This window comes from Vipera berus (assembly GCF_964194415.1).
Source record: "Vipera berus genome assembly, chromosome: 10".
Lineage (NCBI taxonomy): Eukaryota > Metazoa > Chordata > Lepidosauria > Squamata > Viperidae > Vipera > Vipera berus.
The window spans coordinates 22,612,853-22,632,693 of record NC_138213.1 but is presented as its reverse complement, the minus strand read 5'-3'; the positions used below and the strand labels follow the sequence as shown (position 1 = coordinate 22,632,693).

The window sequence follows — 19,841 nt, the reverse complement described above, 5'->3', positions numbered from 1 at the left end:
TGTGGCTCATTAAGTGGAGCTCAGCGGTGGATGAGATCCTGAGAGGCCTAGTGCAGGCAGAAGCCCACCTGCCTCGGGCTCCCCATGGCCTCCCCCACCCCAGAATACCCCATGGGGGCTTGCAAGCGTGTCTGCTGTGCAGTTGGCTATCTTGCCAGCAAGAAACAAAGGGGAAGGAAAACGCAGGGTGGGCCTGCCTGTCCTGGTTTTGCCACTGCCCATCCTCCTGCCCAGGTACCCCTGTCTTTCTGGGGCAAAACAAGGGTCACGCCCCTTGCCTGTCAGATGGTCAGCTCATTGAAGCAGAAAGCTCTGAAAGCAGCCTGCCATTTCCAGAAGGAATTGCTGGAGCACTGAAAATGGCGGCCTCTTCCAGGAGGCCTGGGAAGCAGACCCAATGTGCTGCAAGGTCCTATCGGGGGGGGGGGATGTGAGGGGGTGCTGCAGCATTCCTATGGTCAGTCGTAAGGGCAAATAACCATGCAGGCCATTGTAACTTTGAAACAGGGTCATACACTATGTAGTTTTGGGGTCTCTGTCGTATCTCCAGTACTGCCTGTACTAAGGGATTCAGAGCTTCCTTGGTTCTCCTAGTCTCAGATAAAATAATTGTGATTGGTTTTGCACACAACCTCCTAGATCCCGTGCCTGCACAGATGAAGCTTTACTCGCTCCTGTACTGCTTGCATGGCCCAATTCCTGACAGGCCATGGAATAGTATCAATCCACAGCTTGGGGTTGGGGACCCCTGTAATACAAGGACCAATGAAAGGCAGCCATTTGTGTCTTTGTTTCCCCTCCCTCTGAGAATTCCCTGCCAGCAGGAAAAGCGCCAATCAATTGCTCTCCTTAAAAGGGGGAAGGACAGGGCTAGGCAGGTTTGGGCAGATGTTTGGGCAAAGCCTTCTCTCAAGTTGCCCAACTCACAGGTCAACCATGTCAATCATGGACTTTCCTTCCCACTTCATCCCGTAACCCTCCTGCATGCCTTTGACAGTCAGGATGGAAGGAGGGTGAAGCAGGGAGCAGAGCCAGAAAAAAGGAGAACCCTCCACCGCTAGTATAACAGAGTGGCAATCCAAGCAGCAAGTGGCAAGTAACCCCAAATCTCTTTGCACAGGACACAAAATGGCTCTAAGTCCTGAAAGCAATAGATAGTCTAGTTCAGTGTCAGCAAAAAAACCCCAAAAAACCTGCAGGTACTCCTTGGGGAGAAACTGGCATCACCCAGCTGGCAAACTCCAGCTCTTTCATTCCGCTGCACCTGGGTTTTCAGAAAGTCTCCTTGTGACCGCCAAGCCCTTTGGGACCTCCAGTCAAACTTTTTGCCTGGAGATGCTTCCACAGAAACCCGCTGCCTGGTCCTTCCTGCACTCCAAGCCAAAATGGCTGTGGAAGGCGGAAGAGGTCAGTGAGAAGCAGGCGGATGAGCCCACTGCATGGCCAGCCACATTGCTGAAGGTGAGGCCCATGATAAAAACTGTATTGGAAGGGGAGAAATCCCTGGACTTTAAGCTGGGTCAAGTCTGGGCTGGGGACAGGACAAAGGCCGTTATCAGGAGCACAGGATATACAAGAAGAATTCCAGGGCTTGTTTGTGCAACGGTTAGAGGGATGCGAGGATGATCTCTCTAAGGCAGTTTCCCAAAGTCACCAGCATTCAGGAAAGGGAATGGATGACACTGGAACTCTCTCACACATCCCAGCCTGCATTTCATCAGGAGACGCACAACAAAAAGCACAATGAAAATCATGAGAGATCAATTTTCAAGTACTCTGTGCAATCTGCCACATGTCTTCTGAGCTTAGTTACATAACATGCTTTCTTTATATCTCTTTAGAACAAGCAGCCTAAATATTGGCTGCTCTAGAGTAATATAAACATACTTAATAATTATACCTTTAATAATGTTTGCAAATAGGTGGCATACCAGTGGCTTCCTACATAGACTTTGACAATATGATGTAGGGAAAAAGCTGTTATTTCTGCTGCCCACTCTGCATCTACAAAACACAATCCAAATGACAGACGATCCACTTTTATACTTTTGCAACACAAAGGAATGGATTCATGAAGGAATGAAATATGCCCAGCCATCTGAACCACACAATTTCCTTATAAATAATTGGATCAGGGAAGGAAATAGAGAAATTTCATTACTGGCCCAAACCATTTTGCAATCTATAACTATTCTAAGACCCACTTCACAAGTTACATTACCAAGCCAGAGATCCCTGGGCCTATATGCTAGATCATTTTATGAGGGAATTCTCAACTATGTTGTATGGCTCAACAACTAAGTGTATGAGCTGAATCTGTACAATTCATTAACCTAAAATATGACTGGACAATTTCAGTGTGTCCAATGAAGAAAGCCATTCAGGTCAATGGCACTCCCTTCCAAGAAAATGCACCTCCTAGGCAGACAGCTTGATAACAGTCTTTAAAAAAGGCCTAAGCAACTTTTTAATTTTCTTCTCCCACTAAGGGAAAATACCAATCATTCTATCATATATTCATCCTTCAAGTTCAGCTTGGCCCCCTGATGACTATTATGACACATCCATCTCACCTCTGTTCTGCAACATTATGGAAGGCGTTTGCCGCAGCCTTTTTCGCAGGGATGTTTTTCCATTACCCAGATCTATAACCTATGAATGACTCCCACAACAGAGCTACCTGTGCATAATAAATCTGAAGGGACGCATGACTTACTTTTTACCAGGGAGTCTGTGGACATCTTCGGGTTTAAAAATCTTTTTAAAGCATCCTTCATGGGCTCATAGATGAGATCCATTTGATCCAAATAGGTGCAAAGGTGTGGAAGTTCAGACATATTTCGTGTAAGTGGAAGTCTGCAAGTTCCTAACCAATTCCTTTGCATAGAAAAAGAGAAAAAACTTGCCAGAAATGTAAATATTTTTAACATTCCTATTTTAAGGCAGCTATTGGATTATTTCTTTTCATTCTTTCATCTTTATACAGACTTTTTACCAACTGGTTTTCTTCTTCATATATATATATATATATATATATATATATATATATATATATATATATATATATATATATATATATATATATATATATATATATATATATATATATATATATATATATATATATATATATATATACGATTTATTCACACTCTACTTTAAAATAACAATGATACCAATTCGTATCCTCCTTATCATGTGCATATTAATTTGCCATTAAACCTTGTTTAAGATTAGTGTTATTAGTGTACTTACACTTTATTACATAAAATATTGAACAGTTAGAAACCGAAGCTCTGGTATCGTAAGGTCAAAACATTGTCTGGCTCCATGCAGAAGCCAGACCTTGGCTTTTTAAATAATAAAATGTTGAAAGCAAAATTTAGGACCAAAGAAGTCCCAACAGAAGAGTTCAGGACTGCTATGTAGCTGAGGGTGGAACTGTGGGGTCCTTGGTGCTCTCAGAGCTTCACTGTTTGCTTGCAGATGTTTCATTATCCAACTAGATAGCAACATCAGTGCAAGGGAGTGTGGGATTTGTCCCTATATATGTACAGCATGTGTGGGGGGGTGTCTCCTTGGTAGTTCCATGATTAGGTTAGGTTGACTATCAATCAAGGCAATTGACTGACATTCCCATAAGACCATCCAGTGGCCTTGAAGGGACCACCAAATGCTACACTTACTCACTAGAGGGCACCACAAAACGCACTCTCTACACTGGTTACTCCCATGATAAAACTCAGCCTACTCAGTTCCACCCCAGGGGCACCCCAGGACAAGATTGAAATCTGTACCCCTCAAAGAGGTTAAAACCACTTGCCGCTCACTGCTCACAGCTCTCAGCCCAAGGTGGTTTGTCCGCTGCTATAGCCCCTCCTGCATTGCTTTTGTGGACCTTGCAGAACAGGACTCTATTTGCTCCCAAACAGCAACCCCACTCACATCCCGGAACCAAACTGTCACATCTGGACTGACCAGTCCTGCCCCTCTCTACAGGACTCTCCCAAACTCCTCCAGAAACTAATACTGATGCCCACGTCAGGAGGAAGATGGCTCCTCCTCCAACGTGAGGCATGACATCCTTTGTCAGCAGGTGCAGATCATATTGGACAATCTATCCAACCTTTGGGAAACCCTCGTCCTAGCTGATGGTCTGGAGATTCCTGGACACAGAGACCTGCTTTATTCCTCATTGTCCCATCCTGGGAATGGCTGCAAGAAAATGCAAAGGCCATAAGTACTAATTGACTGGATGACCCAGGTGGTAATAAATAGGAGCAGGGACGTGCAATTTAAATTGAGAATTTTCCAATTATAAAATAAGTATTATTCTGGTACCATCCTTTGGAGCTGCCTGGAAAGCACTTCCTTCACACTGTTGTAACGGAAGGTTGTGTTTGCATTTACATCTCAAGTGTCTTCGTCAGAAACTAGAAACAAGCATAACCAAACTTCCCAAGGGACATACATGACATGCTGAAAGAGAACTCCATTCCCTGATATGTAGAGCTTGTTCCCATCCAGAGTGCTCTCCATGTGGAGCTGCCCCAGAGCAGAGTCAGGGTACTTGACTAGGAGTCCCAGCACCATTGGGTACAAAGGAAGGAGGACTGATGGGTCCTGAAGTCTCTGCTGCTGTACTGGAGACTTAGAGGCTTCACTGGAACCTGAGCCTAAAGAAAAACACCCAAAGGAGACATTGACATTAAAATGGCTGTGCCATCATTTGGCTGAAGTAAAGATCTGAGCTGCATTCTATTTTATAACCAAAGCAGAACAACAACTCAGTATTAGCAAAAACAAGCAAATGCATTTCTTAAAAGGTGCACTCAGAACAAAGGAACACCACAGCATTCAATTTCTTCAGCCAATGGTTTAGAAGTGCCCATTTCGTTCTGGACTTGGGACAGAAGTTTTTTAAGAGTAGAATAGCAGAAATGAGTTAAAGCTCAGAACGTTTTGCAAGTCCTGCTTTCTGAGCCTCCAAATTCCACATGCTCCAAGTTTCCTAATTAATTAATTATTGTAATCAGGACAGACTCCAGTCAAGGGAAAGGCACAGGAGGGATGGGGGGGGGGAACTGAGTGCAAGGGCCACCTGGTTTTGCATTGTTGGACAGTCATAAAATATATATTTTAAGCTGAGCAACAATAAAGCAAGTAGGCTGAAGAGTGGAAACAGAAGGCCAAGTAGTGTGAGATTCCATAATGATATTGAAAAAAGGACACTTCTAGTTTGACATGGTATTCTAAATATTATAATTTATAGTCATTTTTGAAGTTTCCTAGAAGAAGGGGTAAATCAGTCTAAAGTGTAGGGCAGTTATTTGCTTCATTTGACCATTTAACAAAAAATAATTGCATACAAATGTACCCACTATATACTTCAATTTTAGTAACAAATAACTCCAATTATGTATTACCAGGGTGTTTATTGTCATAGAACGCACAGGACGGCGTTCTGGCACCTTTTTTTGAATGGAAGAACCGGTTATTTCTAAGCTGCCAGCGTGAGTACAGGTATGGCTGCAGAGCGATTTTGCGGACCCCCAGCAACCCGATCCATGCTCCGGAGGCCTGGAAAGGGCCTCTGCCGCCTGGATCTGTGGATGCAGAGCAATTTCGCGCGCCCCCCGGCTGATCCAGGCTCCGGAGGCCTTTTCTAAGCCTCCAGAACCCAGATTCATGGCCACAGAGCAATTTTGTGGCCCCCTCGTGGCCCGATCCAGGCTCCGGAGGCCTGGAAAATGCCCAGATCTTCTTCCCTGCCTCCCCGATCCAGCTTCGTAAAGGGCTTTTGACTGAAGCCGGAGCTGTGTGTGAGTTCTGGCACCTTTTTTTTATAAAAAAAGTACTGTGTATTACTGTATAGGTTATATTCTGTACAATTTCCTAATGAATACGACCAAGTTATCATTATTCACACTCTGTAATTAAAGAAAGCCCAAGTAATCCCTTTTACATTGAACTCAGTCAACACAGAACTTAAAATGTTGTAAGAACTACACCTGGGTTATTCCTGAAAATCTTTACGGCTTCTTTGACCTTGGGGATGCCCAAGGCTTCTGCTTCGGCTTCCAGAGAATCCAAGCTGGAGAAGTTATCAGGCAAAAGAATCTTCTCTGAGCGAAGAAAATTAGCTAGTTGTTTAAAGAGATGCACACCAGAAAGTAAACAATTGGAAGATCTAGCAAGGTATTTTTGCAATCACATTTCATGCTACATACATATATTTCGAGTGACTTTAGGGGAAAGCAAAGCAACAGATGGACAAAGCCAGCCAGCCAGAAAGAGATGGACATGGAAACAATGCAGAGAAAATTGATAGGAAGAAACAGAATTTGAATTTGAAACATAGGCTAGGCCACAGGTCTGCAACCCGCGGCTCCGGAGCCGCATGCGGCTCTTTCACCCACCTCCTGTGGCTCCCAGTCCTCTGCCATGTGCAGTCCCCCCAAAAAAAAGTGGGACTAAAAAGGTTCAACCAATCAATTCAAATATGCAGGGTAGGTGCATATCTCGCCTTGGCTCCACTCTTCAGTCAAACCCTGTTCTGCGCATGCGCGCATGTACGCGCATGCCCACACATTTTTTGCAGCTCCCAGTTTTTCCTTTTGTGAGGGAACCGGTTCCGAGTGGCTCTTTCACTGTTTCAGGCTGCTGACCCCTGGGCTAGGCTAATAACTATAACAATAATTCTAGGATAACAATGCAAATTATAGGCTTGGTAAGCCAGCATATGAGGGCTGCTCGATGCTTTCTTAGCTTGCTTGTTTTCTTCAGACATTTCATTTAGGTCACATCATCAGTGAGCACTACAAGAAAACAAGCAACTCAGACCCCTCATTTCAACCCTGAGATACAAAGCTCCAGCAACCGCTGTTTTTGTACAAGCAACACTTCCTTTAGAGGAACGGAGAAACGGCAGCTCGAAAGAGGCCTTTCTTGCCTTGCTGGCTTTCCCCGGGGCAAGGCAGGACGAGCTGCAAGATTCTTCCCCATTTCCTCATTAGGCTTCCCAGCCCTTCCTTTCAGCGAACGAGCCGAAGGCGGCAGCCAGGGGAGCGTCGCGCTGGGCAGGAGCCGTCAGGGCAACGGGACAGGCGCCGAGTTGAGCTCCCCGCCGCGAGCGCCCCCTTCCCCGGGGGTTGGGTCCCGCCCGCCCGCCCGCCCTTTACCGATGAAGCGGAACTCGCCGCTCTCGACCTCGATCAGCGCCGCGCCGTCGGCCAGCCAGAGGAGGTTGTCGTCGCTGACCAGCGCCGGGAACTCGTCCACCAGGCGCAGCGGCAGGAAGCAGTAGCGCACCTCCGCCTCCGCCTCCAGCAGCGGCGTGTCCAGCAGCCCCAGCGGCGCCTGCTCCTGCGACCCTGCGGCGGAGACAGGCGGGCGGGGAGGAGGGTCGTCGCGGCGCAGCTCGCCCCCCCGGCTCCCCCCCGGCGTCCCCGTCCCTCACCGGAGCAGGCGGGGCTCCTGAGCGCGCCCTCGGCGGCGGCGGCGGCGGCGGCGGCGGCGCCCGGCCGGCTGATGCACTTCCGCGTCCGCCAGTAGTTGAGCGAGGCTCGCTCGGCCACGGGGATGTCGGCGGGCCGGACGCGCAGGTTGTGCTTGCCCTCCTTCAGGTTGTCCAGGCTCTGCCGGGAGAGGCGCGTCAGGGGGGGCGCGGAGGAGGGAGGGAGGGAGGGAGGGGCGCGGAGGGGGGGGGTCCCCCGGGCACCTGCAGCAGCGGCGCCAGGCCCAGCAGCCCGGCCTGCTCGTAGAGGAGCGGCAGCTCCAGCCCGCTGCCGCCCGACAGCCGCGCCGTGTGCAGGAAGTAGTGGACGTGGCGGAAGGCGTAGCCGTCGCGGTCCAGGAACAGCCGCTGCCCCGCCGCCGCCCGGCCCAGCAGCGACTCCGGGAACGGCGCCAACTTGCTCCGCGGCACCGCGAAGGCCCAGCCGCCCACGTTCAGCTGCACCGGCGGCTCCTCCGGCCCCGACGGCGCTCCCGTCGCCGCTGCCTCCTCCTTCTCCGCCGCCGGGTCCTGCGGGAAGGAGAGCCGCGCATCAGCTCGCCTCGCCCCCCGGCCGGCCGGCCATCCCCTCTCCCTGCCCCCCTCACCATGCCAGGTCGCCGCCGGACGGGCGCAGCTGCTCAACCGCCGCCACGGTTGCCCGGCAACGGGGGTCACGTGCCGGAGCCGCCCCCCCCCCGAGAACGCCCCCCCGCTACCTGCCCCGGGCGCCTCCGGGGGAGGGGAGCGGGGGGGGCAGGAGCCGAGCCGGATCCTAAATGAGAGAGGGGGGACCGCGGACCTTGGGAAACGGGGATCGCGACTCGCGGAAGCAGAAAGCCCTTGTTGGGGGGAGCTGTAGTGTTTTTATAGGGTACAGAAATAAATGATAGATTTGATACATTCATCAGTCAGAAAGCAAGTGATTGAACCATAAAAGACATTGATCACATGTGCGAATTAAACAATAGAAAATGTGGATTCTAGATAACATTCCAGAAGCGGCAAATGTTTGGGTTGCGTTCCTCTTTCCCACCTGGGTTTGTATCTTTCTTGAAAAGCACAAGTGCATTCAGGGACTTTCAGAAAACCCTCCCTACTCTTTAGTTCCTGCATATCAAAAGAAATGGCCTTGGCCAAGAAGAACAGCCCCCCCCATGTTTTTCTAAAGTTAAAAAAGAGACCAGAACTGCCATGTTGAAAGTGCTAATATCACCTTTTAAAAAGCTAATAACCGCTAAAATTCTAGGTAACATGGGGTGGGAAGCCTGCACATTGCTGCTTCTTTGTTTATTAAATTTGTTTGCCACCCATCTCCCTGCGAGCTACCAAGGAGCTACCATTTCATGGAGACAATTGTTATAATTGTTGTTATAACAATTGTTCATAACAATGTGAAGGCACATCATACACATCAAGTTCTTCCCAAGAACCTAATAAGGTGTAGCACAGAATGGCCTTTTGCAAGTGACAGCTGAAGCTTTTGTCAAGGTGTATAGTGTCCAAGTGCCATTCAAGACTTTTTGGTAGGGCACCCAGTGTGCAAATAACTTTGAACCACCACGGCCAGTTTATGCCATAATTTAGATTTTCAGATCTTGATACTTTCTGATCTCCAATTATTTTTCTCCTATTCTACTAGTCACATCTATTATCCACACTTTCTTCTTTACAGCCACAGTTAAATCTGGTGTGTTATGAGTCAAGAGTCAAGAATTAAACTGGCAGTTATGTGCTGCTTCTTTTCAACTTGCCATTAGAGGTGGGGGGGAGGTGTTGCTTTAAAAGTGTATTCTGTATTCAGAAATCCCACAATATTTTAACCTGTTTGGGCTACTTTTTCAACTTTTATGTTTCCCCTTTTTCATCTGTGCAATCTTCTTACACAGGCTGAATATATGATCTATTGTTTCTTCTGCCTCTTTGCACAACTTGCACTTTGAAATGACAATTTTTCAATTCTGGCCTTAATTGCATTAGTTCAAACAGCTTACTCTTGAGCAGCCAAAATCAAGTTTTCAGATTCCTTTTTTAATGTTCCAGTTGTAAACCATTGCCGGGTTGCATCCGCCTTCTCTTCCACTGTTTGTAGAAATTAACCATGTACAGGTAATCCTTGACTTACAACTACAATTTAGGTTGTTAAGTGAGACATTTGTTAAGTGAGATTTACCCCATTTTATGACTTTTCTTGCCACATTAAGTGAATCACTGCAGTTGATCAGTTAGTAACCTGGTTGATTTTCCTTATCAAAAGGCTGCAAAAGGGGATCGCATGATCCTGGGACACTGCAACAGTCATAAATAGGAGCCAGTTGTGAAGCGTTTGAATTTTGATCACATGACCATGGGGATGCTGCAACAATTGTGTGAAAAATGCTCATAAATCATTTTTTTCAGTACTGTACTGTTATAACTTTTAGCAGTCACTAAGTGAACTGTTGCAAGTCAAGGGCTATCTGTACTATAATGCTTTTCCTTGCCACCCTTGTGTTCATGTTTTTATTACATTATTTTAATATTTAGATTTTGTTTCCTGCACATTCTATAAGTTCCAATTTTAAACTTGCATCTGTTATCCTTGGCTGCTTTTTATGTAATCAGCCAATGCCTGCTTTTCATCTTCGACAGTTGGACGTGCAGTTAAAGACTGCCTTCAATTCTGCAGGACGCCCATCAGTATCATCACAGGGAAGCAATACGTCATGAATAGTTGATCAGTTTTCTTTTTAGTTCAAACTGACCAGCTTGTGTCCAGTTAATAATTACTGCAGTGTATGTCAATGCTGCAAACATTGACATGTTTTTGCACTGACATGTAAGAGACAGCCTTTGTTTAAACTGCTTCACTTTGAATCTTTAAGGGAGGGAATTTTTCTAACGTCTATTTTGAGAAGATAAGAAGCCCACGTACAGAATGGGAGGAGAGACCTCATATGTGAAACTAATTGGATAATGTGATTTATGACATGTAGATAAGGGGGGAATTGTGTGTGTGTGTTACGATGGGTTTGGGGGGAGGAGATTTCAGATTCTGGCATTCCTCCATGAGTGCCAATGTTTCGTTTCATTACTAAGATTTTTTGGATAAATAATATGCCTGCAATTTGTTTGATTTGTCTTATTCATCGGAACCAGGACATCACGCTAGAATCTCCTTTCTTTCAAAGAGGGGTCCTGAACCCCCACCGCTGCCTCTGGTAGGAGAGATAAGCTGGCAAAGATTCAGGGAAGAATCCTCAAGATGGAAAGAGAAGGCCTGATTGCTGGCAAAACTTCTGAAGAGGAAATAATAAATAGTTTTCTGTGGGAAGATGATTTTGAGCCGATCTCCAGACTTCAGCAGAGAACTGGGCTTATCTTGTCATCAAGCTGGAACCACTCCAGTAGAGAATACGTGCGGCAAGAGGCCCCAGAAGCAGAATGGGGAGGAGGTGAGCCCTTCAGCCTCTGAGAATCTGGGTGAGTGGAAAATGTGCCTGCCAGACCCAGGAGTCCCCTGCCAAGCCCTCCAGACCCATAGAAACAGAGGACCCCAGCCTGGGGCCTCTGCAGCAATGGGAGGTTGGGAAGCCCCCACAAGTGAAAGGCCGACAACCTCTGAGCTTGCCCCAGCTAATAGAAGCCTTGCAACAGCTGGGGGTGGTGCAGAACCCTGGAGATCAGGAGCTGGTGGGAGGACAACAGCAAGGGTGGCAGCAGCAGGACCCAAACGTGCAACCCCTGAACATACAGCAGGACCAGTGGGGCCAGCAGCAGTGGGGGCTCTGGCAGCCATTAAATCAACAACTAGAGTGGGGCCAGCAGCAATTGGAGACACAACAACAGCAGTGGGGGCCCCAGCAACCATTTAACCAACAGCCAGGGTGGGGCCCGCAGCAACTGGCCGACCTGGACTGAGGATGGGGTTTTTTAATATTGTTTTAATTTTATTGGTTTTAGTAATTAATTATGGGGCTTTGTAATTTAATTCTTTTTTAATATTTGTATTACTGTTTTTTATAGCTGTTTTATTGTTGTGAGCCGCCCTGAGTCCTTCGGGAGATAGGGCGGCATATAAGTCCCATAAATAAATAGATAGATAGATGATAGATAGCTAGATAGCTAGATAGCTAGATAGCTAGATAGCTAGATAGATAGATAGATAGATAGATAGATAGATAGATAGATAGATAGGGACCCCGGCAACCAATGATGAACCCACCCTTCAGAGCAACCTTCGATGGGGACCCAGAAAAACTGATTTACTTCCTCAACCACGTACACTCTCATTTGAATAGCTGGGCCCATCTCTACCCAGACCCAGTGCAATGGTCGATGTGATTGCGTCCAGCCTAAAGGGAGAAGCATCCGATTGTTTCAACAATTTATATAACGAGCAAGCCCCTGACTTGCAGGACCCCCTCCTCTTCCTCCTAGGGCTGAGGGAAAGATTTGAGGAGCAGAAGAGCAAATCCATAAGATAAAGCAAGCTGGCTGGCCTGCCCTGGAGTACATGTGGGAGTTTCGAAAGCTGGCCGGTCAGATAGAGAGATGGCCTGAGCAATCCATAATTCATCTTTTTAGAGAAGGTGGACTACCTTTCTCTGGCATGTATCTATCGAGCTGTGCCTGACCACTCCATGAATGGTACCAGGCAGCAGTGAAATTAGATGTTCAGCTTGCCCGCTATAAGAAGCCTCTCCTACCTGAACCCAAGCCAAGGTCAGAACAACCTGAATAGCACTCATCCCCACGAACATCTCTCAACTACTGTGAGGGCTGAAAGACCCAAACCACCTGTAGACCCAGCAATTAAGTGTTTCCGATGCAGACAGCAGGGACATTGAGCAGTGAAATGCCCAGTCCCCTTTCCCCAACAGCAGAACAGACCAGGACCAGCAGTGAGAAAGAAACCTGCACAGCAGCTAAAGGGAGAGAAATCCAACCAGATGACACAGGAACCTGTTGTCCAGGTCACATCCCTCACATGGGAAGACGCCGGAACTCAGACTGGATCCACCCCAGTTCTACCCTCTTTTGACAGCAACGACGAAGGGGAAAACGACCTGATGGTGAGTTGATGCATCCTAACCTTTTTATTGCCTGCCAAACTCATAATCCCTAAATCAGGTGCACAAGTAGACCTGAAAGTGCTAGTCGATACTGGCTGCTCCTGATGCATCATTAGCCTGAAATGTGCCTTGAGACTGGGCATACAGGCCAAGCCGCTCTCCAAACCTGTGAGGTTCAAGCAAGCCAATGGCTCCCTAATGGGAGGGACTTTAGTCATGCAATTAACGGAGCCCTTACGCCTGGAAATAGGCGAGCACTGGGAGTTTATTCGCTTCCTGATAACTACAAAGATGTCAGAGACTGTTATCCTAGGACTAGCCTGGCTAGACAAATGGAAGCCATTTATCTGGTGGGAAAAAGGAATGAGAACTCTGAGATTACCCATAGGACCTGATCCCTCCATTGATTCAACAGATGTTACAGGAGATTTTAGCCCACCCAAGGAGCAAGTGCACATGGCTGCCTTACGGCCACATGGCAAACCGCTCATCCCCAGCGAGTACCAGGATCTAGCGGAGGTGTTTAGTGAGAAAGAATGTAATACCTTGCCTCCTCACCGTCCCAATGATTGTTCCATCGAACCGTTACCAGGGACCAAACTCCCCCAACCAAGAATGTATGCTATGTCCCCCCTTGAAATGGAGGAGATGCAGTGGTATGTGGATACAAACCTAGTGAGGGGATTCATTGAACGGGCCAAGTCTACTGTGGGAGCCCCTGTGTTGTTCAGAGAGAAAAAAGATGGGTCTCTTCGTCTCTGCATTGACTATAAAGGCCTGAACACGGTGAGTGTGGAAAATAGATACCCTCTCTCCCTCCTGAAAGACTAACCCACCTGGCGAAGGGGAGCGTCTTCACCAAGTTAGACCTGAGAGAAACATATTACCAGGTAAGAATAAAGGAGGGAAATGAGTGGAAAAATGGCCTTCAACTGCCCCTTGGGAAGCTACCAATTCAAAGTCATGCCATTTGGACTGCAGGGGGCCCCAGCCATATTTATGCAGTTGATTAATGAGGTCCTACTGAACATTTATACAAAGGGATTCTGGTGTATCTTGATGACATTCTGATATACAGTATGAATATGACTGATCACATAAGACTGGTCAGAGAAGTGTTAAAGAAACTATTGAATGCCAAACTTTATGTCAAATTGTCAAAATGTGAATTTCACCAAATCCGATTAGATTATCTCGGCTATAGAATTTCCGACGAGGGCATTTGAAATGGACCCAGCCAAAGTGAAAACTATAATTGAATGGCAGCCCCCAAAGACTTGCAAACAGCTCCAAAGCTTCCTAGGGTTTGCCAGTTTCTATTGTCAATTCATTCCCTCTTTTGCCGAGATTGCTCTACCCCTTACAGAATTACTCAAAACAGGCAAGGGGAAAACTGCGACCTGGCCAGCCACTAGCATGGACCATGAGTTGTCAGAAAGCTTTTGAGAATTTAAAAAGATTATTTGCGGCTGAACCAGTTCTAAAGCACCCCTGTCCCGGGGAGCCCTTTGTAATTCAAGCAGATGCTAGCGATGTGGCAGTCGGAGCTGTGTTACTACAAAAGAATAAAAGTGGAGTCCTACACCTTGTGCCTATATCTCTAAGAAATTCATGGAAGGTGAAAGGAGATGGACAGTCTGGGAGAAGGAGGCCTTTGGAATTAGGTGGGGGCTATTAACCTGGCGACACTATTTAGAAGGGAGCAAGGTGCCTTTTGAAATATGGACAGATCACAAAAATTTAGAGGCACTAAAAACTCCCTGCAAATTGTCCCCAAAGCAAGTGTGATGGGCACAGTACTTTAACCGTTTTAACTTTACTTTAAAGTACATACCAGGAAGAATAAACTTCCTAGCTGATGCGCTATCCCGACTGCCACAGTACAAAAGGGATTGCGAAGAGGTCTACGAGGCAATTATCCCCAGTTCACAACCTGCACCACAACTCACACCTTGCAGAACCCCTAATCCTGAGGACCTGGGAGTGAAGAAGATAAAACGAGAGCTCCTTACTGATCAATGGTTCAAAGATAAACCTCCTTAACATGCAGGGATGGTTTGGCATACATGGGGGGGGGGAATTATATCTACCTGAAACCCTCCATCTCAATGTTCTCAGACACAGCCATGATGTAAAACAGGCTGGAGACTTTGGATATTTAAAAACTCTACACCTCGCTCGCCGGCAATTTTGGTGGCCGGGACTAAAACGAGACATAGAAAACTATGTCAAGAGCTGTACTGTATGTGTCACCATGAAAAGAATCCCAGGAAAGACCCCTGGGTTACTGCAACCGGTGGCCGAACTTTCTCAACCATGGGAAGAAATAGCTATGGACTTTATAGTAGACCTACCCGACAATAGAGGAAATACTGTCATTTGGACTGTGATAGACCTATTTTAAAAACAGGCTCACTTTATTGCCTGTAAAGGACTTCCATCGGCTCAACGCCTGACTAAGTTGTTCCTAAAACATATCTATCGACTACATGGTGACCCTAAGTGAATAATTTTGGACAGAGGGGTGCAGTTCACAGCGAGATTTTGGAGAAACTTTCTTAAATTGGATCATCTCAGCTGCTTTTCACCTGGCTACCAATGGAGCCGCAGAATCCGCCAACAAAATGGTGGAACAATACCTTAGATGCTACGTCTCTTACCAACAAACAAACTGGACCAACCTCCTCCCTTTCACAGAGGTGGCTTACAATAATTCAGTATATAGTACCACCGGCTACACTCCTTTCTGTATAGCCACAGGGAAAGAATTCAACCCCATACCGGAATACCCTCAGTTACCCTCCGCTTCCCAGACTCTTGATCATTGGGTGAGGGGTTGGGAAGAAGTTTGGAAAAATACAAAGGTGGCCTTAAAAAAGACTTTTGAGACCTACAAAAAGCAAGCTGACAAAAAGAGAGCTCCCCAAAGAACATTCCAAGTTGGGGAAAAGGTCTATTTGTCGACCAAATACTTGCACCTTAAACTACCCAATAAGAAATTGAGACCGAAATTCTTGGGCCCTTTCCCCATTGTGAAAATCATCAACCCGGTAAAATTGAAACTCCCCAGACTTTTGGGGGAAATTCACCCGGTGTTCCATTGCAGCTTACTGAAACCTTTTCGAGACTCCACTTTAAGTCCTCCCCCTAAGAAGGCATCTGGACCCCTCGTAGTAGTGGGTCAGACCCATTATGAAGTGAAACATATCCTTGACTCTAGAATCTTTAAGGGAAAATTGCAGTACCTAGTACAATGGAAGGGATACCCATTGTCTGAAGCCATTTGGGTGAAATCTAGCAATGTGAAAGCTGACAGACTTATCAAAAGGTTTTATGAGAAACACCCCAACAAACCAAAGTCAGTTCCTAACTTGTGTTTGTTTACATTGCAGGATCTGTTCTTTTTGTAAGGGGGGCTGGATGTCAATGCTGCAAACATTGACATGTTTTTACACTGACAGTGTAAGAGACAGCCTTTTGTTTAAACTGCTTCACTTTGAATCTTGGAGGGAATTTTTCTAACGTCTATTTTGAGAAGATAAGAAGCCCGCGTACAGAATGGGAGGAGAGACCTCATATGTGAAACTAATTGGATAATGTGATTTATGATGTGTAGATAAGGGCGGGGATTGTGTGTGTGTTATGATGGGTTTGGGAGGGAGATTTCAGATTCTGGCATCCCTTCATGAGTGCCGATGTTTCGTTTCATTACTAAGACTTTTTAGATAAATAATATGCCTGCAATTTGTTTGATTTGTCTTATGCATCGGAGCCATGACAGTGTAATTGTATCACAAGAATGACCCAGTTACTGATAGCTTTGATGGTTATGTTGGTTGTACAGTCAGATGTTTTGACTGGATTTGCCATTTTTCTTCTCCTATTGAGGACCTGTGATCCTCCAAGTTATCAATGATTTCTGCTGGCAATTCCATTCCTATTCAAAATCTGAAGATAAAAATATTCTTTAACAAAAGTAACACTTACTTAGCTGTTGTTCACGGATTTGAGATAGCCAGCCATATAAATTGAATGAATGAATGAAAGCACAGTATCCATCACAATTGAAGATCCATGAATCAAGGAAAGCTGGACGTGGTCAAACGAGATGACAAGGCTGAACATCAACATCTTAGGTATCAGCGAACTAAAATGGACAGGAATGGGTGAATTTAATTCAGATGACCATCAGGTATACTACTGTGGGCAAGAATCTCTCAGAAGAAATGGAGTAGCCTTCATAGTCAATAAAAGAGTAGGAAAAGCAATACTGGGATACAATCCTCAAAATGACAGAGTGATCTCAGTTCGAATCCAAGGCAAACCATTCAATATCACAGTAGTCCAAGTCCATGCCCCAACCACCAGTGCTGAAGAGGATGAAATTGTTCGGTTCTATGAAGCCCTACAGCACCTTATAGAACTAACACCAAAAAATGATGTCTTTATCATCATGGGGGATTGGAATGCTAAAGCAGGAAGCCAAAAGATAACCGGAATAACAGGCAAGTTTGGCCTTGGAGTACAAAATGAAGCAGGGCACAGGCTGATAGAATTTTGTCAAGAGAATACGATGGTCATAGCAAACACTCTTTTCCAAAAACCCAGGAGATGGCTCTACACATGGACATCACCAGACGGCCAACACAGAAATCAGATTGACTATATGCTCTGCAGCCAAAGATGGAGAAGCTCTATACAGTCAGTAAAAACAAGACCAGGAGCTGACTGTGGCTCAGACCATGAGCTTCTCATTGCAATGTTTAGGCTTAAACTGAAGAAAGTAGGGAAAAGCAATAGGCCACTCAGGTATAAATTAAATCATATCCCTGTTGAATATACAGTAGAGGTGACAAATAGATTTAAGGAATTAGATCTGATAGACAGAGTGCCTGAAGAACTATGGACAGAGGTTCGCAACATTGTACAAGAGGTAGCAACTAAAACCATCACAAAGAAAAAGAAATGCAAGAAAGCAAAATGGCTGTCTGAGGAAGCTTTGCAAATAGCTGAGGAAAAGAGGGAAGTGAAAGGCAAGGGAGAAAAAGAAAGATACGCTCAATTGAATGCAGAATTCCAGAGAATAGCTAGAAGAGATAAGAATGCCTTCTTAAATGAACAGTGCAAAGAAATAGAAGAAAACAATAAAATAAGGAGGACCAGAGATCTTTCCAAGAAAATTGGAGAGATGAAGGGAACGTTTAATGCAAAAATGGGCATGATAAAGGACCAAAATGGCAGGGACCTAACAGAGGCAGAAGAGATTAAGAAGAGGTGGCAAAATTACACAGAAGAACTATACAAGAATGAGCTTAACGTCCCTGATAATCACAATGAGGTGGTCACTGACCTCAAGCCAGACATCCTAGAATGTGAAGTGAAGTGGGCCTTAGAAAAGCTGAGCAACAACAAAGCTAGTGGAGGTGACAGTATTCCATTCAAAATCTTAAAAGACAATGCAGTAATAGTGCTACACTCAATTTGCCAGCAAATTTGGAAAACTCAAGAGTGGCCACAGGATTGGAAAAGATCAGATTTAGATTTAGATTTATTGAGATTTTTATACCGCCCTTCTCCCAAAGGGACTCAGGGCGGTTCACAGGGCATAAATATAAACAACAGTACAAACATTAAAAGATAATTAAATTAATGCCCAAGTTAAAACCAGAATAATAAAACAAACCTATAAAAAACCCAAGTACCCCCATCAGGCCAGACCCGCTAGTTCGAATAAATGGGTCTTCAACCCGCGACGGAAGGATCGGAGGTCTGATGCCATCCGGAGCTCAACCGGCAGTTGGTTCCATAACGCCGGAGCACCCACAGAGAAGGCCCTCCCCCTGGGGGCCACCAGTCGACATTCCCTGACAGGAGGCACCCTGAGGAGGCCCTCTCTGTGGGCGCGCACAGGGCGGAGGGGAGTCGACGCCGGCAGCAGGTGGTCCTCGAGGTATCGCGGACCCATGCCATGTAGGGACTTAAAGATCATAACCAAAACCTTGAACCTTACCCGGAAGACAACTGGTAACCAATGCAGCTCACGGAGCAAAGGTGTAACATGGGAGTACCGGGAAACTCCCAAGACAACTCTCGCGGCCGCATTCTGTACCAGTTTACATTCCAATTCCAAAGAAAGGCAGTGCCAAAGAATGTTCAAACTATCGCACCATTGCACTCATTTCTCACGCTAGTAAAATTATGCTTAAAATCTTACAAGCTAGACTCCAGCAGTATGTGGATCGAGAACTACCAGAAGTACAGGCAGGATTTCGAAGAGGCAGAGCAACTAGAGATCAAATTGCCAACATATGCTGGGTGTACCAGACCATCTTATTTGTCTCTTGAGAAACATATGCGGATCAAGAAGCAACAGTGAGAACTGGACATGGAACCACTGATTGGTTCAAAATTGGGAAAGGAGTCCGGCAAGGCTGTATACTGTCGCCCTGCCTATTTAACTTATATGCAGAGCACATCATGAGAAAGGCAGGGCTAGATGAATCAAAAGTTGGAATTAAGATTGCCAGAAGAAATATCAACAACCTAAGAAAGTGAAGAAGAACTAAAGAGCCTCTTGTTGCGGGTGAAGAAGGAGACTGCAAAACCTGGGTTGAAACTTAACATTAAGAAAACCAAGATCATGGCATCTGGCCCTCTCAATTCCTGGCAACAGATGGGGAAGAAATGGAGGTAGTGACAGATTTTATTTTCCTGGGCTCCAAGATCACTGCAGATGGGGATTGTAGCCAAGACATTAAAAGACGCTTGCTCCTCGGGAGGAAAGCAATGGCAAATCTAGACAGCACACTAAAAAGCAGAGACATCACCCTGTCAACAAAAGTGTGTATAGACAAGGCTATGGTCTTCCCAGTTGCAATGTATGGCAGTGAAAGTTGGACCATAAGAAAGGCTGAGCGCCAAAGAATTGAGGCCTTTGAACTATGGTGCTGGAGAAGACTCCTGCGAGTCCCTTGGACTGCAAGGCGATCAAACCGGTCAGTCCTAGAGGAGATCAATCCTGACTGCTCTTTAGAAGGCCAGATCCTGAAGCTAAAACTCAAATACTTTGGCCACCTAATGAGAAGGAAGGACTCACTGGAGAAGAGCCTAATGCTGGGAAAGATCGAGGGCAATAGAAGAAGGGGACGACAGAGAATGAGGTGGCTGGATGGAGTCACTGAAGCAGTAGGCGTGAGCCTAGATGGACTCCAGAAGATGGTAGAGGACAGGAAGGCCTGGAGGAATGTTGTCCATAGGGTCGCGATGGGTCAGACACGACTTCGCATCTAACA

The 19,841-nt window shown here is 46.1% G+C and overlaps 1 protein-coding gene across 1 annotated transcript in view; it reads right to left on the bottom strand.

Annotated features, from left to right (window-relative positions):
- The window catches only part of KCTD19 (potassium channel tetramerization domain containing 19), a gene marked incomplete at its 5' end in the record, with an annotated part of 77,349 nt that extends 65,564 nt beyond the window's left edge, over positions 1–11,785 (bottom strand). Inside the window, 8 exons of the mRNA XM_081335686.1 lie at positions 1,901–2,004; positions 2,717–2,877; positions 4,472–4,676; positions 6,012–6,143; positions 7,182–7,373; positions 7,460–7,637; positions 7,721–8,351; positions 11,700–11,785. Coding sequence (XP_081191812.1) covers positions 1,901–2,004; positions 2,717–2,877; positions 4,472–4,676; positions 6,012–6,143; positions 7,182–7,373; positions 7,460–7,637; positions 7,721–8,351; positions 11,700–11,785 — 1,689 coding nt within the window. The remainder of the gene's footprint in view (positions 1–1,900; positions 2,005–2,716; positions 2,878–4,471; positions 4,677–6,011; positions 6,144–7,181; positions 7,374–7,459; positions 7,638–7,720; positions 8,352–11,699) is intronic.
- Positions 11,786–19,841: the final 8,056 nt, after the last annotated feature.